Source organism: Girardinichthys multiradiatus, chromosome 8 (genome assembly GCF_021462225.1).
Source record: "Girardinichthys multiradiatus isolate DD_20200921_A chromosome 8, DD_fGirMul_XY1, whole genome shotgun sequence".
NCBI lineage: Eukaryota > Metazoa > Chordata > Actinopteri > Cyprinodontiformes > Goodeidae > Girardinichthys > Girardinichthys multiradiatus.
Genome location: NC_061801.1, coordinates 7,005,187 through 7,030,285, shown reverse-complemented (window position 1 = coordinate 7,030,285; position 25,099 = coordinate 7,005,187). Strand labels below are relative to the sequence as shown.

Sequence of the window (25,099 nt, the reverse complement as noted above, 5' to 3'; positions counted from 1 at the left end):
GTAACTCAGGAGGAGCTGCAGAGATCCAAAGATCAGGAGGAAAATCAGGCATAAGTCATGCCACTGCATAAAGCCACTTTGAAAAGAAATTTCCAGTTTATGGTATGCTCAGATCAGTTAAGACCAAACTGAAACTTTTTGACCTTGTTGCAAAAAGTGTAAAAAAGTAGTTTACATCATACTGAACACACCATGCCCACTGTAAGAATGGTGGTGGCAGGGTTTTCTTTAATAAGCACAAGAAAACTGGTCAGTGTTGATGTTAGGGAAGAATATAAAGGAACATCTTGGAAACAAATGGTTGGCAGGCTGTGGAGGGTCAGAGATTCAAAGAAGAACATTCAAAAATTCCAGTGTCTAGATGTCAAAAGCTACTAGAGACGTACCCCAAAAGACTGGTAGCTGTAACTGCAGCAAAATACGGTTCACTCACCGTGGCTGAATACAAATGCATTCCGCAGATTTCTCTAAATAATAAAACGTTTCAAAACTATGTAGCATTGGCCTTCCATTTAACAATGTGCCTACTTTGTGTTGGTCTTTCAAAAAATTGCCAATGGGACACATTGAAGATTGTAGTGTTAGCATCACAAAATGTAAAACATTTTAAGAGATATGGATACTTTTACCCTGCACTGCACTACCAGGCAAAAGTAATGTGCCCTCACTGATGTGTCTTTTATAATTGATTCTCCTCAGAGGCAGGCTGAACGTGCTGGCCAATGTTATCCGGAAGGATCTGGACCAAATCTTCTGTCAGTTCGACTCCAAGTTGGAGGCTGCTGATGAGGTTCGAACAACAAAATATTTTGTTGGAATCTGTGCATATGAAATTGGCCTGTGTTTGCAGGCCAGTATTAAAAAGAAAAAAAAAAAGGTCAGATAATTACTTCTAAATATCATGGCTTAAAAACACCTACTTGTCATTATTGAAACATGGAAAATCCCATTTTAAGCGCATTATTTATGTTGTATAGAGGGAAAAAATATCAGGAATCTCTGGCTTTTCTGGTGTAAAATAAGTACAAGAATAAAACCCAGTAATAAGAGAAAGATTTTCTGCTGCGATCCTAAAACTGTTTTTGCTTTCAGTTTCTTGGTTTAAAGCCTGTTTCCTCCATATTGTAGTATTTATTCTCAAGTTTGGTATTTGTTAAACCAGTTTCTTCTTAAACAAAATACATGTAATTGTATATGAGTTAGCCACAAGGTCCCTTTGCTTGAAGAAATGATGCCTCCAAAATGTAAAACCTGAAAGAGACACATTTAACTCACATTGGCTTCAACACATGAGCTGTAACTGTTTACTGTCTGTGTTTAGGGTTCAGGAGATGTAAAATATCATTTAGGCATGTATCACAAGAGGATGAACCGGGTCAGTGACCGGTACATCTCCCTGTCGCTCATGGCCAACCCATCCCACCTAGAGGCTGTGGACCCAGTGGTGCAGGGGAAGACCAAGGCGGAGCAGTTTTACTCTGGAGACACCGAAGGGAAGAGGGTAGGTTGCCTCAGGAGTTAATGAGAAGACATTTTTCTGATAACTGTCTAAATACGTTTTGAATTTGGAAATTCACTTTTCAGGTGATGTCTATTCTGCTCCATGGAGATGCTGCATTTGCAGGCCAGGGAATTGTGTATGAGACGTTCCACTTATCGGACCTGCCGTCCTACACCACCCATGGCACCATCCATGTGGTGGTCAACAACCAGGTACTCACTTTTAAACTCTGAATGAGATAGAGATGTTTATTCATCAACAGATGTATATTGAAGGCCTTCAGGATTTTTTTTGATTTAAGATGGATCCCTGTAAGCTCTGGGGCATTTTCTAATGTACCTACAAAGTGAAAATCTCAGTATTCTAATTGGACTGAACAAGTGTAACAAAACACACAATTAAGTAAATAAAAAAAACATTCGTTTACATTAAGCTTAGGCTTTGATTGTCAATCTGACAGCAACATGAAAACACCTGATAGCCTTCTCTGATCCATGCAGATTGGATTCACCACAGATCCCAGGATGGCCCGGTCATCTCCGTACCCTACAGACGTGGCCCGAGTCGTGAACGCACCTATCTTCCACGTCAATGCAGACGACCCGGAGGCTGTGATATTTGTGGGCAACATAGCAGCAGAATGGAGGAACACATTCCATAAAGATATTGTTGTAGACCTGGTAAATGTTTTAGTAAATGTCTATATTAAAAAGAAAAGAAATCCCTTTTAAACTTGTAGTTATGAAGAAAAGGTGTTTGGAAGGTCTGGAGAATATTCCTGTGCTTGGTAGAGGTTTTCCAGATAATCCAACCACAAAAAGGACTCTCAGCCCTACAAAATCAGCTCTTCTCTCTTACAGTTAGTCTCTTCAATCTCAGCTGTAAAAAAATAGCAATTATCTAAATATATTTTCTTGACAGCAAATACAAGTAAAGTCCTGTTTTGAAAAGTCATTAACAAAACCTAAAGCTGAAGTCAAAATAGTTGAATGTGGCATGGAGGAAATGAAGTTTGTAGATTCTTTGAAAGGATTTCCACCAAGAAAATAAGAGGGAACATGACAAAATAAGAGAACCTTTTGACATGTGATGTTCTACCAAAAACTGAACTGAACTTTAATTGTTTAATTTAGCAACAACAATGATGTAATGAGAATTTTAACATATACTGCTCACAAATAGTTAGGGATATTTGGCTTTTGGGTGATATTTATAGAAAATGTAAAATGTTCAGGCTACAGTGATATAATGAAAGTATGGCATTTAAGTAGTGGCTTGTAAAAAAAAAAAAGGCCAACCACAGTGGTGAGTAAACCATAACAAAACATGTCAATGTCTCAACATCATATGCTCTTCGGCATCAATTAGTTTGACCACCACGTCTCATACTGTTCACAAGTCGACTTATTGTCTGCTGAGGCATGGCATCCCACTCTTCTTGAAGGAAGGCCCTCAGGTCATTGAGGTCCTGGGGTACAGTCATTTGTGCCCATAAGTTTTTTATGGGGTTCAGGTCTGGAGAAAGTGCAGACCACTCCATTCAAGGTACCCCGGTCTCCAGCAGTCATTCCCTAATTATGAGACCTCGATGAGCTGGAGCATTGTTGTCCATGGAGATGAAATCAGTCCTGTGTTGTTCATGCAGTGGTACAATGACTGGATTAATGTTATTCATGTAGTATGGGCTTGTCACTGTACCATTCAGAAAGTGTAGGGCAGTTCTGTACTGACTAGAACCACCTGTCCCCACTTTAACACCACCACCAGCAAAGGCTCGTCTGGTGACAACGGTGGCTGATGCATGGTGTACCTGTTGTGAATTTGGCCGTTAAGCTCCTTGCTAGAGAACAGCAAGTTGTGCAAAAAGTACTGAAGCACTAAACAGTTGGGCATACAGGGGCTGGACAATGAAACTGAAACACCTGTCATTTTAGTGTGGGAGGTTTCATGGCTAAATTGGACCAGCCTGGTAGCCAGTCTTCATTGATTGCACATTGCACCAGTAAGAGCAGAGTGTGAAGGTTCAATTAGCAGGGTAAGAGCACAGTTTTGCTGAAAATATTGAAATGCACACAACATTATGGGTGACATACCGGAGTTCAAAAGAGGACAAATTGTTGGTGCACGTCTTGCTGGCGCATCTGTGACCAAGACAGCAAGTCTTTGTGATGTATCAAGAGCCACGGTATCCAGGGTAATGTCAGCATACCACCAAGAAGGACGCACCACATCCAACAGGATTAACTGTGGACGCAAGAGGAAGCTGTCTGAAAGGGATGTTTGGGTGCTAACCCGGATTGTATCCAAAAAACATAAAACCACAGCTGCCCAAATCACGGCGGAATTAAATGTGCACCTCAACTCTCCTGTTTCCACCAGAATTGTCCGTCGGGAGCTCCACAGGGTCAATATACACGGCCGTGCTGCTATAGCCAAACCTTTGGTCACTCATGCCAATGCCAAACGTCTGTTTCAATGGTGCAAGGAGCGTAAATCTTGGGCTGTGGACAATGTGAAACATGTATTGTTCTCTGATGAGTCCACCTTTACTGTTTTCCCCACATCCGGGAGAGTTACGGTGTGGAGAAGCCCCAAAGAAGCGTACTACCCAGACTGTTGCATGCCCAGAGTGAAGCATGGGGGTGGATCAGTGATGGTTTGGCTGCCATATCATGGCATTCCCTTGGCCCAATACTTGTGCTAGATGGGCGCGTCACTGCCAAGGACTACCGAACCATTCTTGAGGACCATGTGCATCCAGTGGTTCAAACATTGTATCCTGAAGGCGGTGCCGTGTATCAGGATGACAATGCACCAATACACACAGCAAGACTGGTGAAAGATTGGTTTGATGAACATGAAAGTGAAGTTGAACATCTCCCATGGCCTGCACAGTCACCAGATCTAAATATTATTGAGCCATTTTGGGTGTTTTGGAGGAGCGAGTCAGGAAACGTTTTCCTCCACCAGTATCACGTAGTGACCTGGCCACTATCCTGCAAGAAGAATGGCTTAAAATCCCTCCGACCACTGTGCAGGACTTGTATATGTCATTCCCAAGACGGATTGACGCTGTATTGGCCGCAAAAGGAGGCCCTACACCATACTAATAAATTATTGTGGTCTAAATTCAATTCAATTCAAAAATACTTTATTAATCCCGAAGGGAAATTAATTGTTGTTGTAGCTTATATTATACAGGTTTCTTCAAAGAGCTGTTGTAGATGCTGATGGCTGTGGGCAGGAAGGATCTCCTGTAGCGCTCCGTCCTACAGCAGATCTGAAGAAGCCTCTGACTGAAGACACTCTGTTGTTGTTCAACAGTCTCATGAAGAGGATGCTCAGGGTTCTCCATAATGTTCCTCATTTTATGAAGCATCCTTCTTTCCACAATGATCTTCAGAGGTTCCAGAGGAGTCCCCAGAACAGAACCAGAACCTTCTTTATCAGCTTGTTGAGCTTTTTTAAGTCCCTGGCTCTGATGCTGCTTCCCCAGCAGATGATGGCAAAAGAGATCACACTTTCCACAACAGACTTATGGAAGATATGCTGCATCTTGCTGCAAACACTGGACCCAGGCTTCCTCAAGAAGTACAGTCTGCTCTGTCCTTTCTTGTAGACGGCTTCACAGTTGCATCCCCACTCCAGTTTGTTGTCCAGGTGAACATTGTGGTATTTATACTCCTCCACCACCTCCCCTTCTTCTCCCATGATGGAAATAGTGTTTGACCTTTTCTTGTTTCTCTTAAAATCTACAATCATCTCCTTTGTTTTAATCACGTTCAAGATGAGATGATTGTTTCCACACCATGCCACAAAGCGGTCCACCACCTTCCTGTACTCAGCTTCTTGTCCATCTCTGATCCACCTCACGACTGCAGAATCATCCGAGTATTTCTGCAGATGACAGGAGTCTGTCTTGTACTGGAAGTCTGAGGTGTACAGAATGAAAAGGAATCGTGAGAGTACAGTCCCCTGTGGTGATCATGTGCTGCTGACTACCTGGTTAGACTCACAACCCTTCAGTCTCACAAACTGTGCTCTGTTTGTCAGGTAGTCTTTGATCCAGGAGATTGTTGAGGCCTCCACCTGAGTCTTCTGGAGTTTCTGACAAAGCAAATCAGGTTGGATTGTATTAAATGCACTGGATAAATCAAAGAACATGAACCTCACAGTGCTACTGGCTTTGTCCAGATGACAGTGGGTTTGTTGAAGCAGGTGTATGATGGCATCTTCAACTCCAACTCCACAGCGATAAGCAAACTGAAGGGGGTCCTGATGGTTTACTGTTTGCTTACTCAGGTGGGCCAACAGGAGTCTCTCTAGGACCTTCATGATGTGAGATGTAAGGGCAACAGGTCTATAGTCATTGAGGACTGATGGGTGAGTTTTCTTTGGTACTGGAACAAGACAGGAGGTCTTCCACAACACCAGAACCTTCTTCTGGGCCAGGCTAAGGTTGAAGAGGTGCTGCAGAATCCCACAGAGCTGCTCTGCACAGGCCTTCAAGACTCTAGGGCTGACATGATCTGGACCTGCAGCCTTATTCCGATTCAGTCTCTCCAGTTGCATCTTCACTTGACTTCTTGAGACACACAAGTGGAAGGGGGAAGCAAAGGAAGCATCAGCATCTTCTGATATGGTTGAAGACAAACATGTAGAAGCAGAAGGGTCTAGGGCTGAGGTGGAAGATAAAAAATGTGAGGTGTTACTGGACAGCTGTGGGTCCTGTGGGTCAAAGGAGGGTGGAATGTCTGTTTGGCTGTGAGCAGGAGAGGAGGATGCGAAGCTTGTTTCTGAACTGAACCTATTGAAGAATGTGTTCAGTTCATTGGCTCTGTCCAGACCTCCATCGGTCTGATCATCCTTCTGCTTGAAGCCTGTGATCTTCTTCATCCCTGTCCACACATCTCTGATATTGTTTTGCTGGAGCTTGCTCTCCAGCTTCTTCTTGTACACCTCCTTGCTGTCTCTTATCTTGACTTTAAGTTGCTTCTGTATACTCCTCAATAATTCTCTGTCTCCCTCTCTGAAGGCTCTTTTTTTCTTGTTAAGCAGGTCCTTCAGGTCAATGGTGATCCAAGGTTTGTTATTGGGGAAGCATCTCACGGTTCTGGTGGGGATGATGTTATCCACACAGAAGTTTATATAGTTGGTTACACACTCAGTCATGGCATCGATGTCCTCTCCATGTGGCTGGCACAGTGCATCCCAGTCTGTAGCCTCAAAGCAACCTTGCAGGGCTTCTTCAGCTTCCTGTGACCATTTTCTCACAGTCCTCTTTATTACAGGTTGTCTCTGAACAAGGGGCTTATATTTCAAACAGATAAAAACAAGATTGTGATCTGATTTGCCTAGAGGAGGTCTTGCTGTAGAGATGTATGAGTCCGTGATATTTGCATAAAACAAATCCAATGTTTTGTTTTCTGTGGTAGAACAGCTGACAAACTGTTGAAACGTTGGAAGTGTAGCAGAGAGTGAAGCATGGTTAAAATCACCAGAAATTGCCACAAAAGCATTGGGGTTTTGTGTCTGTAGCTTATCAACAACTGAGCTGATGGCATCACATGCAGTGTCGGCAACAGTGGAAGGTGGAACGTAAACTGTTGCCAAAATAACACTGGTGAACTCTCTGGGTAAATAATATGGACGTAAACTTACTGCCAACAGTTCAATATCTGGACTGCAGAGATGACACCTCACAGTTACATATCCTGGATTACACCATCTGTTGTTCACAAGTACTGCCAGTCCACCTCCTTTACATTTGCCACTCCTCTTTAAATCTCTGTCTGCTCGTATGGTTAAAAAGCCCGGCAGAGAGACGCTGGAGTCGGGGATATGATCCTGCAGCCATGTCTCAGTAAAACACATAATACTGCATGCCCGGTACTCTGGCTGGGTCCTTTGTAGGGCTTGGAGTTCATCCGACTTGTTTCCCAACGATCTCACATTGCCCATCATAATCGACTGAAGAGATGGTTTGAACTTCCTCCTTCTATCTCTTCTCTTAGCTTCTGCTCTGCATCCACGGCGTCTCCTTTTCAACTCATCAGGGATTTGGGATTGTAGTTGAAGTATTATTTGAGCTTTTGAGATATTAATCAGCTGCTCCCGGTTGTAAGAAACAACCCCGTTGCCATGGCAATGCATCATAACAAATGTCCAAAAATAGAACGCATTAGAAAAAATCCTCCAAGCTGCACAGCATCTGACACCGGAGAGGACAGTCGTCCAAAAAAAATCCACTGTATCCACCACAAGAGGAATAGTTCCCAAAAAAGAATAAATCAGAATCAAAAGTAACAGAGCTACTCCAACCTGCTGCCACCTTGAGCGGCGCAATTTTAGAATTCAAAAACCAGGTGTTTCAGTTTCATTGTCCAACTCCTGTATGTATTCAAACGTTTAGAGAGGGTCACATGAAGTTCTCATGTAAAGGATATAGTGCATCTTAGGTTCATCAACTTTTTGTGAATGTTGTGATTATGAATCTGAGAATATTATTTAATATTAATATTTTATCAAATAATATTTCAGTCTGTTAAGGGTTGTCCTGTGAATACCAGCCCAGTAAGGCGATGGTATTAGGACAAAATAGAAAGGTGTGAGACGAGCTCTCACATTATTGAAGAGCAAAAACTCTGCACACACATGGAATGAATTCACACAATTTCTTAAAATACAAGAATTTATTAACAAAAATACGTCAACTCAAAGTCAAACATATTTCAATTAACAAACTCTTTACTATGCTAAAACAATCCAACTAAACTACCAAGCAGAATTAAAGAATAAAGAAAACTCATGGGCTATGTACAATATAAACAAGTTGATTAAAGATGATTGAAAATTATGATCGAAGGAGTGATGCAACATTACCATGCAATGTTATTTATGTTTGAGAACTAAGGATTATCTTAAAGAATCTGGAAGTGAAGTTAAGTTAGTCTTGGAACTAACTTAAGCAATAATTGGTATACCTTTAAACAACCCTTCACAATGCAAGATCAGATAAAATATTATTTTAATAAAATAATGTTTTAAAGAAAGATCTGCTGAATAAAACCAACCTTCTGGATGACTAATTCTCAACGGGGTCTCATTAGCTGGCTTTATTTATTAAAATAATATTTAAAGAAATATTATTAGGAATATTTTGGAAAAGAGCCTAATCTTTCTGGAGAAATGGGGCTTAATGGTGTTTACTTAGTTATCAGATTTAGTAAAATAATGTTTAGGGACTATTATTTACTAGCTTGAAAACTAACAACCTTTCTGTTAAATATTACCTAGCAGGCAAGCATGTGTTCTTAGCTTGTTAGCAGTGAAAGCTAACAAAGAAGCTGATAGCTTAGCACAAGAATCAAACACACACCTTTAAAATACCATTAATAAAAGGGTTAAAATGCATAAGCGTGGATGGCGTGTTATGGCCGATCTTCTGTGTTTAAAATCACCCCTTTAAATAAAGTTTGTATTAACTTTAAAAACACACAAACACAGAACACCAAAAACTGAACACGTGTGCTGAGCAGATAGTCTGCTAGCACCAAGATAGCTGAGTTAAACACAAACAAAACCAAACTTCATAAAATGAACATCGTTTAGATCTTTTCAAACTAAATCCTTCTCTATTATTCTGCCCAAACCTAACCTCTGACCCATGCTGAGGAGGAGTTGTCCGGGCGACGACGAAGTTTGAAGAAAGGTCCACTGTGAACAAAGGGTTAGCTTCCAGCTAACCTCCAGAACAGTGACTTGGCGGCTGCTCAGTCGGGCCGACCAAACTGCACGTTACCACGGTGATGCGGTCTGCTGTTTTCCTTCCAGACTGGGAGACCGCGTCTCTGCAGGGACTTCTCAGGAACACCGTTTGCTTCTGCAGGCCTCAGAGAGAAAGTCAAGCCAGGCGTGTACCTTAATTCCTGTTCATGAGTGAATCTACCGGATACACAGACAGTGATTCATTTGTACTTATTTTAGTGCATATGACCGATGATCGTATGACACCCTTGGATCCAGTTTGAAGAGTTTATGTCTGTTTGCCAGCAAAGAGACATTAGCGCGCTGTCTCTCCGATCCCGGTTCCGCAAAGAGGAACAGTGGAAGAGAAAGACTTGTGGGGGATGTGGGGGTTTTCTGTGGACAGTGGCATCATGGGAAGTTCGCTGTTACCCCCAATTCCTAAGTTGTGCTGGAAGTAGATTAATGCAATTTATTTTGAAAGTTCCAGAAAGGTCTGTACCGCATTTCCTGTTGTAACTCATGGCTGTGGTTCCCAACATGAATATGTTTCCCCCCAGATTCACAAATGAGACAACCAAAGGATAAAAAGTGGGTGAAAAAAGAGCTAAAAGTAGAGAGACAATAATTAGCCACATACCTTTTTCAGGACCTTGATACTGTGATATCAGCATTTTTGGTCATTTGCTAACATGAGCATCTCAGGAGCTGTCAATATTTACACATTAACACCATGAGAATCATTAGAATTCACATGTCATCTATCATGACAGGGATGTTATAAAAACTTTCTTTTGCAGGTTTGTTACAGACGTAATGGCCACAATGAGATGGATGAGCCAATGTTCACCCAGCCACTGATGTACAAGCAGATAAAGAAACAGAAAGGAGTCTTGCAGACGTTTGCAGAAAAACTCATTGCTGAAGGAGTCATCACAACACAACACTATGAGGTAAACATCTGCATGCCTCTGATTTTCTGGATTTGATAGTCATCTATGCTAAATTTTAAAGACCGAATTTAAATTTTAGGGTAAAACTCTACCTACAGACACTATGGTACACTAACCTCTAACATTTTCATTTATTAAATGCAAATTCATACCTGGTTGTCTCTTAGGAGGAAGTGGCTCGCTATGACAAAATCTGTGAGGATGCTTATGCTCACTCCAAAGATGAGAAGATCCTCCATATCAAACACTGGCTGGACTCTCCTTGGCCAGGTAACTTGTTTCCCTGAATTATTTAATTTTTTTTTGTTTTTCTAAATTTTGATTGGAGACAATTTTCATACAAACATTCTGACTACTATTTTGCATAGATTGTGTGTGTATACTGTGTGTTGGGGCAAAATTGTACAGTCTGCTACGTTGTCTGGACCAAGAAAGAAGTTACTTTTACTGCTGCGCCACAAATTCATTTATGCCTTTTTCCATATTTAACGATCGCCTAAACTTGCATGCTCTGCCAGTGTCGTTACGTAGCCAGATCATTAATTGGTAAAATGATCAGCAAGCCTGTCAGACTCCACTGATGTTGGAGCCACTTAAAGCATTCGGCATGCTGGGGTGAGTGGATCTGCATCAGCACAGCAATTGAGTAGAATGTGTGTAAGGTTTCGTAGCAGCCGTGTTTTCTCTTGTAAACTCATACCACGGAATATTTTTTGTCCATAAAATCAGGGCAGCCTAGCTTAGCTGGTGATCATATTGCGCAGGTATCAAAAGGCAGTGCTGAACCATTATCTACTTGCAAGGTACATAATAGTTTTACAGGATTTAATCCTAATAATCTGAGTATTTAAGCTTTCAACACATCTGCAAAAATATTAAACAATCTAGAAAGGAAATAGCAATTAACAGTTACAATATAATTATTTCAGTGTGTCTGTGTATCTTCGCACTTTGTCTTTAGGTTTTTTCACTCTGGAAGGTCAACCTAAAACTATCAGCTGCCCTACCACTGGCATCCGTGAAGATGAGCTCTGTCACATTGGAAATATTGCAGCCTCTGTCCCAGTGGAAGACTTTACGATACATGGAGGTACTCTCCATCCTCCCAATCCCAGCTGTTAGAAAATCCTCTAAAAAAGCCATGTTAAATCTTCCCGTTTTGTGCTTGTTCCATCATGCTGCAGGGTTGAGTCGTATCCTGAAGGGACGTGCAACTATGGTGAGCCAACGAGAGTGTGACTGGGCCCTCGGAGAGTACATGGCCTTCGGCTCTCTGCTCAAAGAGGGCATCCATGTGCGCCTCAGCGGACAAGATGTAGAGAGGGGGACATTCAGGTAACACCAACACAGCATGTTTAATAGTACATACAGAGTGTTATTGTGACATGGCTTGTCTGCTCAATGCATACAGTACAGTACCTTCCTCTGTTATAAAGGAAAAGTTCAACAATGTACTGCTGATTACAATGAACTACACTGGTTAATGGTAACTGGGTTTGATTTGTATAAAATTTAAAAAAGAAATAGTGTGTGGTGCTAAACTAGTTTAAAACTAGTGCATGAACTTAGACCGTACATGTTGCTTGTATGAACAAAATTTAATGGAACAGTTTTTTTTAATCTTTTTCTGCAGTTGCATAACTTTTTTTCAATAAAAGCAGATTATACGAAAGATAACATCGTGCTGAATGTAAAAAAAAATCATGCTCTTTGTGTACCAAATGATAACTCAAACTCATCTAATTTAGGTTTACATATAAACAAAACAGTTCCAGTTCAACACCATCTATTAAGTCAGTCATTTTCTACCGCTTCTTCCATATTGGGTCGCAGGGAAGCTGGTGGCTATCTCCAGCAGTCTATGGGCGAGAGGCTGGGTACACCCTGGACAGGTTGTCAGTCTATCGCAGGGCAACACACAAACAACCATGCACACACTCATTCATACACCTAAGGGCAATTTAGAGAGACCACTTAACCTAACAGGCATGTGTTTGGATTGTGGGAGGAAGCCGTAGTACCCGAAGAGAACCCATGCATCCAGAAAGACCCCTGGGAGTTGAACCCAGGACCTTCTTGCTGCAAGCCAACAGTGCTACCAACAGCGCCACCATGCGGCCCCATCTAATTCAATTCACTCTAATTTATTTCAGTTACGTTCATGTCCAATGCAATGACAAACTTTTGTGTGATAGACCAACACAAAGTAGCTCATTATTGTGAAGCTGAAGGAAAACGATCAAAGGTTTAAGTAGAATTTTTCTACCAGCTTTGCACATCTAGAGACTGCAATTTTTTGGTAGCTCAGGTTCTGTGAGATTGGATGAAAATTCTCTGTAAACAGCAATTTTCAAGTCATGCCACAGTTTTTTAATGGAACTGGTGTGTGTTTTTTAACTGGGCAATGCTAACATATGAATATTGAAAATAAAATAAAAAAGAAATAGAAAAATAAATAAAAAGCTAATATAATTATTTATATATATTTTATCTTTAAAGAGTTACAGATATTCTTGCAGACTATACACACTATATTGCCGAAAGTATTTATCTGTCTACTTTTACATGCACATGAACTGTGATGACATCCTATTGTTAATCTGTAAGGTCCAGTTTGTTGATGGAGCCACTATTGCAACCTATAGCTTTAACTTTAACTATTCTGCAAACATCTTCCACAAGGTTTTGGAGTGTGTTCATAATTGGATGAGAAAACCAAAAATGTAGCCTCCGCTTCAATTCATCCCAAAGGTGTTCAAGAAGGTTGAGGTCAGGACTCTGAGTGGGAGAGTCAGCTTCTCCACACCAAACTTTATACACCTGCAGCCTTGGAAGTGATTTGGAACACCAAATATCATTGATTTGGTGGAGGGATTCAATACTTTTGCCAATAGTGTATGTTTTTCAATTAAGATGTGTGATTATTTTATATATGTTTATATATATTAAATATATTTGTTTTTTGGTTTTTTTTACGGTTTTGCATTGTTTTCTTTCACAGCCATCGTCATCACATTCTCCACGACCAGAACGTTGATAAAAGGATCTGCATCCCAATGAACTACGTCTCCCCTGATCAGGCTCCTTACACTGTCTGCAACAGCTCTTTGTCTGAGTACGGAGTACTGGGTCAGTGGCAGAAGTACTGACAGCTCTACTAAAATCCTCAAATAATAGATTAAACATTATTTTCTTCAAAGCAGTTCAGAGCACAGCAATTGTGGAACTGGCTTTACATTGGCCTCATATCAGGGACTCTAGTGCTGTGGTAACAAGATACCAACATCATGGCAACTTATACAATGGTGTTTGTTTTATTCCCGATGCACAGGTTTTGAGCTGGGCTTTGCCATGGCCAGTCCCAATGCCCTGGTTCTGTGGGAGGCCCAGTTCGGAGACTTTCACAATACAGCTCAGTGCATTATCGACCAGTTCATCAGCTCAGGACAGGCCAAGTGGGTCAGACAGAATGGCATAGTGCTGCTGCTCCCTCATGGGATGGAGGGGATGGTAGGAACAAAGAACCATGATCTGCCACATTCTGTGTTTATTAAGGCATCTTAATTTGATTTGGCAGAACCTCACAATCTGGACTTCATCACTGTCTGCAACAGCTGCTCTGAGTTTCTGTCCTGCTTCTACAGTCTTTTAGGAATTTAACTTGTGTTACTTGCTTCACCCTTCAGAATAAAGACACACCGTGTCCGTGTTCTACTCTTTGTATTTCTTACATACATGCAGGGTCCAGAACACTCGTCAGCTCGTCCTGAGAGGTTCTTACAGATGTGCAATGATGACCCAGATGTTTTTCCTGTAAGTTTGTCCCTTTCTACAAATAAGAACACGAAACATAGAATATTTTGATAAAATATCATAATGTCCTTATTTGGTTTAAAGTTATGGCGGCTGTTGCCTGTATAATATAAACGTAGATGTTTGTTTGTTTATCTTTTTATTCAAATATGAAACTTAGGGGTGTTCTTGTTATTGTAGCATGAAATTTTATCTCCAGGAACTTATCCTGAAACCTGTTTAATGTCTGGATTTTAGTTTGAAAGAGAAAAGAACATTTCTACTGTTAAAGATGACCTACGGCTGAATCTACGTTTCTTCATGACTTTAATCCCACAGTGTATTATGTCATGCATTGTTTACCTGAAGCTGTTTTAGCCACATTTTTTATGTACAGTGGGGAGAACAAGTATTTGATACACTGCTGATTTTGGAGGTTTTCCCACTTGCAAAGCATGTTAGAAGTCTTTCATTTTTTATCATATGTACTCTTCAACTGTGAGTGACGGAATCTAAAACAAAAACCTCATTGTGTGATTTTTAAGTAATTAATTAGCATTTTATTGCATGACATCAGTATTTGATCACCTAACGACCAGTAGGAATCCCAGCTCTCACAGGCCTGTTAGTTCTTCTTTATGAAGCCCTCCTGTTCTCCACTCATTACCTGTATTAACTGCACCTGTTTGAACTCATTATCTGGCACCTGTCCACACAATCAAACAAACTCCAACCTCTCCACAATGGCCAAGACCAGAGAGCTGTGTAAGGATATCAGGGACAAAATAGTAGACCTGTACAAGGCTAGGATGGGCTACAGGAAAATAGCCAAACAGCTAGGGACAGGACAACTGCACCGTATTGAGTGGAGGATGGATCGGGCCATGTATCAGGAGATCTTAGCCAGCTACCTCCTTCCCTCAATAAGGCCATTGAAGATGGGTCATGGTTGGGTCTTCCAGCATGACAACAACCCGAAGCGCACAGCCAGGGCAACTAATGCCCTTTTCCACTGGATTGTTTTAGCCGGCGCGGCTCTGCTCCACTCGGTTTCGCTCCACTTGGTTCTGTAACTGTTGTGTTTCCACTGACCCCCCAATGGCTGAAGCCCCGCCTCCAGCCATGAGTGTAGAGCGCTGTGCTGCTATTAACGTTACTGTGTTACATTGTCACATTAAAGTAATCGGCGTGAAATGAATAGAAAATAAAAACATAAACTAAATACTAATGTTTGTATTAATATATATGTAAGATTGTATTATGTTTTTTATGTCTAAAAGGAACCACTGGGATAATTATCTGGAACACAGCCCCACCAGAACCTATGAAAGAAAGCTCAGGGGTTCTGATGTTAGGGGCTGTGGCAGGAGAAGCAGAGAGGAGAGACGCTGCTGTCTGGATGGTGAAGCTCCAAAGTTTACCTGAAGTTCCTATTTTGGGTTTTACGAGGAAGTTTTTGTCTCAGCCTTGGCAATAACGAGGACAAGGAGTTAAAAGCGCAAAACCGCGTATTTATGACCTTTGAAGTTAGTTTTAGGTAGGATATTGGATTTTCGTGCACCGCAGATTCAGCAGACTCGTCCTCCTGTTTGGTCCGATGCAGGCAGTCTGGTTATGGGCAGCTGCTCTCTGCCTGCTCCCTCTTCCTGCTGACGCTGGTTCTCTTAAGGACCATAAATATCCAAACCAAGCACATTGTTTCATGGTGGTATTTTGTGTGTTTTGGGGAAAGTGTTTGTGTTGATATTACGTGTGATCAGCTGATTTAGGATGTTATTACATACAGCACTCTGCCTGCGTGTAATTCAGAAAGCTGATTTGTCCTTTTTCTTTTCTGTCAGCCTTCAGTCATGGTTTATGTTCTGTAAATGGTAAAATTATATGTTTGAACCGCTCCGGCCACTGTGGTCCTTAATATTATTGTAGTTGCTCTTGAGTTTTATGAACTTTTTCCTGCACTGTCCCAACGAAAACCTTCTCATTTCTCCTCCTCCCAAAGCCAATCAGTGAACAGCGGTCTGTTCACGTCACATGTGGTCCCGACTCAGCCCCAGTCGGACCTGCTCAGGACCAGGGACCAAACAATTAGGTACCGGTACAGAAAAAACTGTTTTGGAAAAACTCACATAGCGAACTGAGTGGAGTCAAGTTGGGCCAAATTGAGCCAGTGGAACAAAGGCATAAGGATTGGTTCCGTGAGAAGCAGCTCGAGGTGGCCTAGCCAGTCTCTAGTCCTGAACCCAATCAAAAATCTTTGGAGGGAGCTGAAAGTCCATATTGCCCAGCGACAGCCCCAAAACCTGAACGATCTGGAGAGGATCTGTATGGAGGAGTGGTCCAAAATCCCTGCTGCAGTTTGTGCAAACCTCATCAAGAACTACAGGAAACGTCTGATGTCTGTTATTGCAAACAAAGGTTTCTGTGCCAAATATTAAATTTAGTTTTCTGTTGTATCAAATACTTATTTCATGCAATTAAATGTAAATTAATTACTTAAAATACACACAATGTGATTTTTCAGGATTTTTGTTTTAGATTCCGTCACTCACAGTTAGAAATTAAACACTTCTATGATTTGCATGTGGGAAAACCTGCAAAATCGGCAGTGTAACATACTTGTTCTACCCACTGTAGTAACAATATACTAAATGTATTCTGTATCTGTACGCAAAACTTTAGAATTTACTCGTACTCGTCGCCTTCCGCTTATCTGGGACCGGGTCGCGGGGTCAGCAGACTCAACAGAGACGCCCAGACGTCCCTCTCTCCAGACACCTCCTCCAGTTCCTCCAGGGGGAGCCCAAGGCGTTCCCAGGCCAGCCGAGAGACATAGTCCCTCCAGCGTGTCCTGGGCCGTCCCCTGGGCCTCCTCCCGGTGGGACGTGCCTGGAACACCTCCCGAGGAAGGCGTCCAGGAGGCATCCGGTATAGATGCCCGGGCCACCTCAACTGGCTCCTCTCGATGTGGAGGAGCAGCGGCTCTACTCCGACCCCCTCCCGGATGGCCGAGCTCCTCACCCTATCTCTAAGGGAGTGCCCGGCCACCCTACGGAGGAAGCTCATTTCAGCCGCTTGTATCCGGGATCTCGTTCTTTCGGTCATGACCCAAAGTTCATGGCCATAGGTGAGGGTAGGAACGTAGACCGACCAGTAAATTGAGAGCTTTGCTTTTCGGCTCAGCTCTTTCTTCACCACAACGGACTGACACAGCGCCCCCATTACTGTGGCAGCCGCACCGATCCATCTGTCGATCTCCCGCTCCATTCTTTCCTCACTCGTGAACAAGACCCCGAGATACTTAAACTCCTCCACTTGAGGCAGGAACTCCCCTCCAACCTGAAGAGGACAAGCCACCCTTTTCCGGTCAAGTACCATGGCCTCGGACTTGGAGGAGCTGATCCTCATCCCAGCCGCTTCACACTCGGCTGCGAACCGCCCCAGCGCATGCTGTAGGTCTTGGCTAGAGGGGGCCAGCAGGACCACGTCATCTGCAAAAAGAAGAGACGAAATCCACTGGTCCCCAAACCCGACCCCCTCCGGCCCTTGGCTGCGTCTAGAAATCCTGTCCATAAAAGTTATGAACAGGACCGGGGACAAAGGGCAGCCCTGCCGGAGTCCAACATGCACTGGGAACAGGTCCGACCTAGTGCCGGCAATGCGGACCAAACTCCTGCTCCGCTCGTAAAGGGACCGGATGGCCCCTAGTAAAGGGCCCCCGATTCCATACTCCTGGAGCACCCCCCACAGGGCATCACGAGGGACACAGTCGAATGCCTTCTCCGGGTCCACAAAACACATGTGAACCAGTTGGGCAAACTCCCATGAACCCTCGAGCACCCTGTAGAGGGTATAGAGCTGGTCCAGTGTTCCACGGCCGGGACAAAAACCACACTGCTCCTCCTGAAGCCGAGGTTCGACTATTGGTCGGACTCTCCTCTCCAATACCCTGGCGTAGGCCTTACCAGGGAGGCTGAGGAGTGTGATCCCCCCTGTAGTTGGAACACACCCTCCGGTCCCCCTTCTTATGAAGGCAGACTGAGGTGGTGGTCCCCCTTCTTATGAAGGGGGACCACCACCTCAGTCTGCCAGTCCAGAGGCACTGTCCCCGACCGCCACGCAATGTTGAAGAGACGTGTCAACCATGACAGCCCTACAACATCCAGAGACTTGAAGTACTCGGGGCGGATCTCATCCACCCCCGAAGCCTTGCCACCGCGGAGCTTTTTAACCACCTCGGTGACTTCAGCCTAGGTGATGAAAGAGTCCAACCTCGGGTCCCCAGCCTCTGTTTCCACCACGGAATGTGTGAGGAGATCCTCAAAGTACTCCTTCCACTGCCCGATAATGTCCTCAGTCGAGGTCAGCAGTCTCCCGCCCCCACTATAAACAGTGTTGGCGAAGCACTGCTTCCCCCTCCTGGGGCAACGGACGGTTTGCCAGAATCACTTCGAGGCCAACCGGTAGTCCTTCTCCATGGCCTCACCAAACTCCTCCCAGGCCCGAGTTTTTGCCTCTGCCACAGCCCGTGCCGCAGCACGCTTGGCCTCACAGTACCCGTCAGCCGCCTCAGGAGTCCCACAAGCCAACCACAGCCGATAGGACTCCTTCTTCAGCTTAACAGCATCCCTTACTGCCGGCGTCCACCACCGGGTTCTGAGATTGCCGCCACGACAGGCACCGCAGACCTTACGGCCACAGCTACGGGCAGCAGCATCGACAATAGATGCGGAGAACATGGTCCACTCGGACTTTATGTCTCCAACATCCCCCGGGATCTGGTTGAAGCTCTCCCGGAGGTGGGAGTTGAATACATCCCTGGCCGAGGACTCCGCCAGGCGTTCCCAGCAGACCCTCACTATGCGCTTGGGCCTGCCAAGTCTGTCCGGCTTTCTCCTCCTCCAGTGGATCCAACTCACCACCAGGTGATGATCAGTGGACAGCTCAGCCCCTCTCTTCACCCGAGTGTCCAAAACATGCGGCCGAAGGTCTGATGATACGACAACAAAGTCGATCATCGACCTCCCGCCTAGGGTGTCCTGGTGCCAAGTGCACTGATGGACACCCTTATGTTTGAACATGGTGTTCGTTATGGACAATTCGTGACTAGCACAGAAGTCCAATAACAAAACACCACTCGGATTCAGATCGGGGAGGCCATTCCTCCCGATCACGCCTCTCCAGGTGTCACTGTCGTTCCCCACAAACTGATTAACTAAACAGCCCTGTTCTGCAAAACAGAAAAAGGAAGGAGACGCTGAACTGGGGCGTTGAAGTCCCCCAGCAGAATAATGGAGTCCCCGGGAGGGGCACTATCCAGCACCCCCGACAGGGACGCCAAGAAGGCCGGGTACTCTGCACTGCCACTCAGCCCGTAGGCTGAAATGATAGTCAGAGACCTCTCTCCAACCCGAAGGCGCAGGGATACGACCCTCTCATCCACTGGGGTAAACCCCAACACGAGACGGCTGAGCTGGGGGGCAACAAGCAAACCCACACCAGCCTCTCCCCGTGGGCCACTCCAGAGTAGAACAGAGTCCAACCCCTCTCAAGGAGATGGGTTCCAGAGCCCACGCTGTGCGTGGAGGCAAGCACGACTATTTCCAGTCGATATCTCTCGACCTCCCGCACCAGCTCAGGCTCCTTCCCCCCCAGCGAGGTGACATTCCACGTCCCTAGAGCCAGCCTAAGCATCCGGGGATCGGGCCGCTGAGGTCTCCACCTTCGTCCGCCACCCAATCCTCTTTGCACCGGTCCCTCACAGTTCCCCCTGCAGGTGGTGGGCCCACTGGGGGATAGCCTCGCATCTCTCGTTCGGGCTTGGCCCGGCCGGGTCCCGCGAGGAGCAACCCGGCCACCAGGCGCTCTCCGACGAGTCCCGAACCCAGGCCTGGCTCCAGGGTGGGACCCCGGCTCCGCCGTACCGGGCGACATCACGTGCCTCGATATTTTGTTCTTCATGAGGGATTCTTGAACCACTCTTTGTCTGACCCATCACCTAGAGCCTGTTTGCCATGGGAGACCCTACCAGGGGCATTTAGGCCCCAGACAACATAGCCTCTAGGATCATTTGAGCACTCAAACCCCTCTACCACGTTAAGGTGGTGGTTCAAGGAGGGAACTTTAGAATTTAGCTGTTTTAAATGGGAATAAAGTTTAATCAGAGGCAAATACTAAAACAATATAAGATACTTTAACGTCTATTAAATGTACATACCATGGAGATTTTTTCTTAAGCATCTTGGAAGATAAGACCATACAAATAAATACTAAAATAGAGAAAGCACATACAATCAATTAAATACATAATTCCATTGTCATTCCTGTTCCCAATAAAAACCCAAACAGAAAAAACAAGCATTTAAAGAGCTGTGTTTTCAGTAAGTTTGGTGAAAGTACAACATAATTCAGTATTATTTCAGTGTTTCTTTGTTTAAAAAGTTACTATGATATCAATATTAGATCCTGTTCACTCTTCTTTTTAAATAAAATCAGATTAAATCAGTTGTTTGTTATTTTGAAGAACATAACGAAAACTTATTAAAGTTGATTTATTTTTTTTTAGAAACTCTCAGGGGACTTTGCGATGCATCAGCTTCATGACTGCAACTGGATTGTGGCAAACTGCTCCACTCCTGCAAACTATTTCCATGTTCTCCGCAGGCAGATCCTTCTGCCCTTCAGGAAGCCTGTAAGTGACCATCACCATGAACTGTGATTTAGCATGAAGGATGATGCAATTCTTAAAGCTCAACATGTTCTCTCTGTTGTTGAAACAACAGCTCATTGTGTTTACTCCAAAGTCACTGTTGCGCCACCCAGAGGCCAAATCGAGCTTTGACGACATGCTGCCTGGTGAGAACTAACAACAAAAAAGTCCAGTAAATAATGCAAATTAAATTGGTTTGCTTAGTTTTATTTTATTCCATCTTTCCTCCCACCAGGTACCCACTTCCAGCGACTTATCCCGGATGAGGGGCCTGCAGCAGTCAGCCCCCAGAAAGTGAAGAGGGTAATTTTCTGCACAGGCAAGATTTACTATGAACTTATCCGGGAACGCAAGAGCAGAGGCATGGATGAGGCTGTTGCTGTTGTCCGAATTGAACAGGTGATTGATTAAACAAACAGACTATATCTTCAGACTCATACTAATATTACAGCATGAATATGAAATACATTTGTGGACAAGCAGCGATTTCAAGTTGTTTGTCTGACGTTGCAGCTGTCACCATTCCCCTTTGACCTGGTGAAAGCAGAGACTGATCGCTACCAGAATGCTGATCTGGTTTGGTGTCAAGAGGAGCATAAGAACCAGGGTTACTATGACTACGTCAAGCCCCGCCTTCATACTACAATAAGTCATACACGCTCCATCTGGTAAATGTTACATAAGCTGATTTTTTAGTCAGTCACCCTCCTCCTGAGGGGAATACAAACACATTTGTATTATTTTGTGTAAAGTACGACAAGTGAAAATAAGTGGACTTTCGTTATATCTAAAGCACTCTACACCAAAACAGTGCCAGAATGGCCAGTAATGATGAGATGCAGGAGCCTGGACAGTAACCTGCTTGTTCTAATCAGCACTGTGAAAAGGTTTGGCATTCTCAGTAAACTACCGCATTAGTGGAGAGCAAGTGATGGATACAGTGTTTAGCAACAGTACAAGTGATATTTTATAAACTAACACGGAAAAGTATGTACTTAGAATGTTTTACAAGTGAGAATCTGAAAAGTGCAGCATGCATTAGTAATCTATCTTTTATATTTTGAACCACTGAATAAAATGTAAATGTCACATAATGAGGAAACAGAGCAATGTAGATGCTGCTGTTCTGTGAAAGTCTCAGAGGTTTGTTAGATAACATTAGTGAACAAACAGCATCATGAAGACCAAGGGACACATGGTAAGAGTTCATGGAAATTTAAAGTTTAAAGCAGGGTTTAGTTATTGAACAATAAGAGCATCAGAGCCAGGGACTTAAAAACGCTCAACAAGCTGATAAAAAAGGCTGGCTCTGTTCTGGGGACTCCTCTGGAACCTCTGGAGATCATTGTGGAAAGACGGATTCTTCATAAAATGAAGAACATTATGGAGAACCCTGAGCATCTTCTTCATGAGACTGTTGTACAACAACAGTGTCTTCAGTCAGAGGCTTCTTCAGATCTGGTGTAAGACGGAGCGCTACAGGAGATCCTTCCTGCCCACAGCCATCAGCATCTACAACGAATCTTTGAAGAAACCTTCATAATATGAGCTATAACAACATTTAATTTCCCTTTGGGATTAATAAAGTATTTTTGAATTGAATTGAATTGAATAACAGCTTTTAACATCTGAGAGAACTGTTCAACCCATCTTAAAATGGAAAGAAAGGGAGCTGCAGGCTATATAATTTGGAAATTGAGGTTCACTAATGCTCTCCATCCAGTTTCTACAAAAGAATGAACAAAAGGTTTTCTAGATGTGATTCTACAAAAGGTCAACTCAGTGGGATGAATAGAAATCCAAGCCACACTTTTCAGTTTATATATTTTTAATCCAAACCCATGTACTGTATTTCTTCCATCTTACAAATACACATTACCTTGTGGTTGTCTGCCATGTACCATCCCAATTAAACACACTGTAATTTTTGGATGAAATGCAACAAAATGGAAATCCACAAGGGTCACAATTTGCACGATTTCGAACACCTGCTGTAAAATGTTCAACATTTTTCTTATACTGTGTTTTCACAAATATACAAGTTATTCATTTCAGTTTTGCTGTGGTAAGCTCACAGCATGAGCCAAATCCTGCCCTGCTCTACATAGCCTGGCATCTTAGAGCCTCTTCATTAGTTAACATGTTGGACTCAAAAGGACAGTGCCAATGCAAATGTAAGTAACGTCAGTTTAAGGTTTGACTTTTGTCCCTCTGTGTATCCGTAGGTATGCAGGCCGTGAGCCTGCAGCAGCTCCAGCAACTGGAAACAAGCACGCACACCTCATGGAGCTTCAGCGTTTACTGGACGCAGCCTTCAATCTGGAGACTTTCCCAGGGAAACTGTAACATTCCATCTAACGCAGATCTGACCTGCCTGCCTGACCTCAGGGTCCAGAAATGTTTTGCACAGCTCAGAATTACCTGACTGTTATATCACTGTTACCATGAAGACCTTGGATTCACAGTGAGGGACGATACAAAAAAACTATAAAACTAACTTGCACTGAGTGAACAAATTTCTACAGAATGAATGTCATGACATTTTTTGCTTTTATTTTATTTTTTAATCTGTTCTGCTGTTTAAAAACTAATCCATTTATTGATTTTGGGGAATATTTACTGGTACACAAGATTAAAATATCAGTAAGTCAAAGGATATTTAAATATTAAAGGAAGGTTGTGGGTTGATAAGAGTTAGCTTTCTTTTAGTATACCTCACCAACCACCATAGGTCAGAATTAGGATTTTATTTGGATTGTAGTGAAAAGAATCACATAGAAAAATATATGTGATATTTTAGATGCTTTAGAGGTGCTGGTTGGACAGTTAACTAGATAACTTATTTAAACTCATTTCCTTTGAGGATAAGCGCACTAAGCATGAACTGGTTTTTGGTTAAATGATTAAAGCAGAATTTCAAACTCTTATGGTGTCAAAGCCACAACAATATTCTGTATGTTGTTCCTACGGTTTAGTCTTTTAATGAAATGCCAAAGGGTCGAAATGACTGGAATTTTGTCCAGCTGTCTGAAGCTTAGAGTAAGTGTGCTGCCCCCCCCCCCCCTTAATTAGAAGGACAAAGTCAGCTGTTTAGAAAATCATGGCATAGAAACTAAAGAAGAGCCATCCATCATTCTCACCGAGGTACCATTGCTTTAAAGTACATTTTGCAAGCTCTATGTTCCACCAGAGCACACAGCCCGACTAGTTAGCAAGATAATATCTGCTCCATGTTAGCGTGCTACTCTGTAAAAAGCAGAATGGCAAAGAAATGATAAAGTTCTGCACAACAAGCTTGCTTATGTAAAAACAAACTACTGAAATTGGTGCTTTTCATCATACTGTTTAACTCTACTACTGTGATTATCTGCTTTTAAAAAAGCTGATATAAATCACTGGGTGACACAAGGTTGCAATTTTATCTCCAGATATGAATAAAGTAGAATTTAATCCTTCATTTTCTAAATATTTTGGTTAGCTGAAAGAAATTGTTGAAAAGACAGCGAGTGTCAACACTGATCAGTGTTCCACATGTGTCTGTGGATCAAAATATCAAAAATATGGTGTAGGTGTCATTATTAAAACAATATTTAATATGTTGTATCATTTTAGCAGCAGATGGCATATTTTCCTGTTCTATAATGAATTAAAGCAATCAGATCAAGGTATAGATTATTTTATTTTCATGTTTTTGTCAGAACCATCAAACTGTGATTTTTACTCAGTGTTTTCATACCATGAGAATTTAACACCGTCCCATGCCTATAGCTAACTGTTTCATCAAAATATAAAAAATTTTATTGGCACACAACAGTACATGTTAATTATGGTGTGAGTGTAGAGGAAGAACAATGTAAACTAATCAAAAAACACTGAAGATCAGGGATTATGTGACATGCTGAGTTTATACACCTGTAATATTTTTAAAAACAAACATTATAAGCAGCCTCTGAGTTACAAAGTCAGGTTTAGGAGCAACGAGCTAAACAAGCTTCTGCAGTTCTAACAGGTCTGTCACTTGCATGGATTATTTATGCTTTTATGTTTTCCCAATCTGAAATGATCTCCTGTGTCTCACTCAGCAGGCATCCTGAAACATCACTCTTTAAGCTCTACCTGTGTCACATATAACTGATTACTTCACATTATAGCTCATTTCCATTAAAACACCACAGAACTGGTGAAGAGATGTCAGTAAACAAACAACGTCAAATTAAACCATATATTTATATTCATATGGTGCTGCCTGTTTTATGCTTTGAACAAAGTAAAGAATTTTTATCAGTGCTGTTGAAAAGTCTTTATATGTTGATTATTTTGCAGAATTGGCCAGACTGATGATCTGTAACTCAAAGCTGTAGTGTAATCCACACAGTATGTAGAGAGAAAACTCGTTAGAAC

The 25,099-nt window shown here is 42.9% G+C and overlaps 1 protein-coding gene across 4 annotated transcripts in view; it reads left to right on the top strand.

Moving 5' to 3' along the window:
* Positions 1-24,933, top strand: part of ogdhb (oxoglutarate dehydrogenase b) — a 43,242-nt gene extending 18,309 nt beyond the window's left edge. For 3 of the 4 annotated variants that reach the window (XM_047372494.1, XM_047372493.1, XM_047372495.1), the window contains 16 exons: positions 700-790; positions 1,322-1,501; positions 1,585-1,713; positions 2,002-2,181; positions 10,048-10,200; positions 10,368-10,470; positions 11,162-11,290; positions 11,385-11,535; positions 13,202-13,329; positions 13,532-13,710; positions 13,942-14,013; positions 20,555-20,680; positions 20,772-20,844; positions 20,934-21,097; positions 21,212-21,366; positions 22,924-24,933. In XM_047372494.1, coding sequence (XP_047228450.1) covers positions 700-790; positions 1,322-1,501; positions 1,585-1,713; positions 2,002-2,181; positions 10,048-10,200; positions 10,368-10,470; positions 11,162-11,290; positions 11,385-11,535; positions 13,202-13,329; positions 13,532-13,710; positions 13,942-14,013; positions 20,555-20,680; positions 20,772-20,844; positions 20,934-21,097; positions 21,212-21,366; positions 22,924-23,044 — 2,134 coding nt within the window. In that variant the 3' untranslated portion in view covers positions 23,045-24,933. Of the gene's footprint in view, positions 1-699; positions 791-1,321; positions 1,502-1,584; positions 1,714-2,001; positions 2,182-10,047; positions 10,201-10,367; positions 10,473-11,161; positions 11,291-11,384; positions 11,536-13,201; positions 13,330-13,531; positions 13,711-13,941; positions 14,014-20,554; positions 20,681-20,771; positions 20,845-20,933; positions 21,098-21,211; positions 21,367-22,923 lie in introns of those variants that run through there. The other variant, XR_007039291.1, reaches the window with a different exon arrangement.
* Positions 24,934-25,099: the final 166 nt, after the last annotated feature.